Source organism: Mandrillus leucophaeus, unplaced genomic scaffold, assembly GCF_000951045.1.
Source record: "Mandrillus leucophaeus isolate KB7577 unplaced genomic scaffold, Mleu.le_1.0 Scaffold545, whole genome shotgun sequence".
In the NCBI taxonomy this organism is placed as follows: Eukaryota; Metazoa; Chordata; class Mammalia; order Primates; family Cercopithecidae; genus Mandrillus; species Mandrillus leucophaeus.
In genome coordinates, this window is record NW_012105864.1 from 63,682 (window position 1) to 67,039 (window position 3,358).

Consider the following 3,358-nt stretch of genomic DNA (forward strand, 5'->3'; position numbering starts at 1 on the left):
AATTGATATACACAATCAATGCAAACTCAAAACACTAGCAACATTTTTGTGGAACATTATGGTTCAAAATATTTATCAAATGCAAAGAGCTAAGAAGTGGCAAGATACTTAAAATAACATCAAAAAAGGAACACAACATAGAAGGACTAATTCTATCTGATATCTTGTATCCAGTTATTATTAATATGAAGCTATAGTAATTTTAAAACTGTGGTTCTCTCACAAAGGCACATAAAAAGAACACAAAGTCCAGAAAGAAATCCATACAAATATTAATAGCTGATTTATGACAGTGCCACTGTGGAACTGAGAGGAATAGTGTCAAAACAAATAGATGTCTCTATTTAAAATTTTAAAAACTAAAAATGTTTTGAAAAGAGGTTGGGCACAATGACTCATGCCTATAATCCCAGCACCTTGGGAGGCCAAGGAGGGAGGATCGCTTGAGGCCAAGAGTTTAAGATCAGCCTGGGCAATGTAGCAAAACCCCACCTCTGTTCTTTAATTAAAAATCTAAAAATTTTTTTTTTTAATTTTTTTTAAAAAAAGAAGATAATAAACTTGCTCAGTCATATATTTAGTTCATCTAAGCCCATGGTCTCTTTGATTTTTTCTTTTTCCTTAGAGATAGGGTCTCACTCTGTCACCCAGGCTGGAGTACAGTGTCAGGATCATAGCTCACTGCACCCTTGATGAGTGAATGAATAGGAGTTTATGTTATTTTAGGACATTTATATGTACTGAAACCTAAAATTTTTAGAAAAGGATTTGAGGCAGTCTACAATAAAGGACAAGTATTGTAATAATTAAAAGAAGAAAAATAAGGCCGTGCACAGAGGCTCACGCCTGTAATCCCAGCACTTTGGGAGGCCGAAGTGGGTGGATCACCGGAGGTCAGTAGTTCCAGACCAGTCACGCCAACATGGCAAAACCCCATTTCTACTAAAACTATAAAAAATTAGCCAGATATGGTGGCAGGCACCTGTAATCCCAGCTACTTGGGAGGCTGAGGCAGAAGAATTGCTTGAACCTGGGAGGCAGAGGTTGCAGTGAGCCCAGATCGCACCATTGTACTCCAGCCTGGGCAACAGAGCGAGACTCTGTCTCCAAAAAATAAAAAGAAAAATAATAAGAGCCAGTATGATAGACATCTATTGTTTTTCTGCTTCATAAGCATCCCCTTCTTTTGCAAACAGCACCCACCCCCCTGCATTATGGAAACTGCTCTTACCCCTGACTCCAACTATGTAGTTCTAGTGAGGGTTGCCATTCACAGTACCCTCCCCACTCCAGCCACAGAGATGATGGGCACATGATCCAAGACAGGCCAATCAGAGTCCTTTCCAGGATTCTTCAAGAAAGCCCCTTCCTCTGGTAGAAGGGGCTGGAAACAAGAGCTGCCAGCAGTCATGGTTCCAGCCTCATGAAGTAGAGTCTGTAGTGTGAGAGAATGAAATCAACACGCAGAGAAACAGAGATAAGAGGTGAAGTCCTAAACCCCATGGAAGGAGAAAGAGGGAACAAATATACTAATAATGATATTAATACAGCTGATGTAACTAAAGACCAGATTTGGTGCTAGGCTGCCTGGTAACCAGGACAAAAAGATAAACAGAATGTATTTCACAGATCTATCAAAAAGGAGGAAATATACCAGATACGCAAAGGAGATAATTTTCCTGATGCTTTATTATTAAAAGAACTTCTTGTACATGGATCTTTTATGTTAAGAGTCACTGAAGAACAAAATGGACAGTGTCCATGATGAAAGTGTTATATCAAATACAGATTTTATATGCTATTACTTATAATAACTGAGTTATATCTCAATCATTAAGCACAAGGGAAAAAATAACAACACAGTAGGCATTTGAAGAAGTGAATACATCAACTAGTTTTATTTTTTCAGGAAGCTTGTCAGCGATGAGGAAAAGATAAAAGGGCAAAAATGTAAATGGAAAGCAGAATTCATGAGACGATTCAAAAATGTTTGTGAGTTGAATGGGAAAAAAATCAAGTAAACAGGATAGACTGATGACTAGTACTTGGTAAAACAAGACCCTGTCAGAAACATAAAAAGACCACATCAGAAACACAAGTAGTTAATTCCACTTAAAGACTACCACCTCTCCTTCTTGAAACGCCAAATGACAACTGAGATAAAGGGCATAAAGCCATAAATATAAAAAAGACTATCCCTGGAAACTTGAAAGGACATATGACAAGTGGTAAATGACTTAGGACCAAACAAAGCCGCTGCAGTAAGACAAATCCAAAAGCAATGCATTAGAGCACCAGAAACTGGAGGAACATTAGATACCAGGCATCGGGGGAGGGGAGATGGGCATGCGCAGTGATGTTCTGTGTATCCAGGAGGGACGTTTCCAGAAAAGGCTAACCAAGAGGAATTGCATATCATCTGAAAAGCAATCAAAACAATCCCCTTATCCACTACATACTAACACGTAACTGGCTCTCACTTGCCCTAGAAAACTGCAAAGGTTAATTTTCTAGAGAGGGTAAATGTAAGAAATCTAGACTGAGGGACACCAGGAGCAGCTGAAGAAAAACAAGAATCACAAAAGTGTAATTCTAAATCCTCAAATTCCAACATCCATCTGGCTGAAGGAATATTGGTAACCAGGTTTGTCAATCCCAAACAGGTGATCATGATCAGATATATTTCTCTCTTACTAAGCTTAGAACCCCGCTATCACTCAATAATGTCTCCTCACACAGAACTTTCAATCCACTCATTAGGAATTTGTCTTAAATTTGAGGCTGGGCACAATGTCTCACGCCTGTAATCCCAGCACTATGGGAGGCCGAGGCAGGCGGATCACCTGAGGTCAGGTCAAGCGTTTGAGACCAGTCTGGCCAACATGGTGAAACCCCGTCTCTACTAAAAATACAAAAATTAGTCAGGTGTGGTGGCGCATGCCTGTAGTCCCAGCTACTCAGAAGGCAGAGGCAGGAGAATTGCTTGAACCCAGGAGGCGAAGGTTGTGCAGTGAGCCGAGATTGCACCACTGTACTCCAGCCTAGGCAACAGAGCAAGACTCCATGTCAAAAAAAAAAAAAGAAAAAGAAAAAAAGGCCAGGCCCAGTGGCTCACACCTGTAATCCCAGCACTTTGGGAGACCAAGGCGGGTGGATCACCTGAGGTCGGGAGTTCGAGACCAGCCTGACCAACGTGGAGAAATCCCGTTTCTACTAAAAATACAAAATTAGCCGGGCATGGTGGTGCATGCCTGTAATTCTCCGCTACTGGGGAGGCTGAGGCAGGAGAATCACTTGAACCTGGGAGGCGGAGGTTGCAGCAACCCGAGATCATGCCAGCCTGGGCAACAAGAGCAAA

The 3,358-nt window shown here is 41.1% G+C and overlaps 1 protein-coding gene across 1 annotated transcript in view; it reads right to left on the bottom strand.

Annotated features, from left to right (window-relative positions):
* Window positions 1-1,873: 1,873 nt before the first annotated feature.
* LOC105552141 overlaps window positions 1,874-3,358 on the bottom strand; it is a 44,334-nt gene continuing 42,849 nt past the window's right edge. The window contains exon 3 of the mRNA XM_011997682.1: window positions 1,874-2,419. Coding sequence (XP_011853072.1) covers window positions 2,120-2,419 — 300 coding nt within the window. The 3' untranslated portion in view covers window positions 1,874-2,119. The remainder of the gene's footprint in view (window positions 2,420-3,358) is intronic.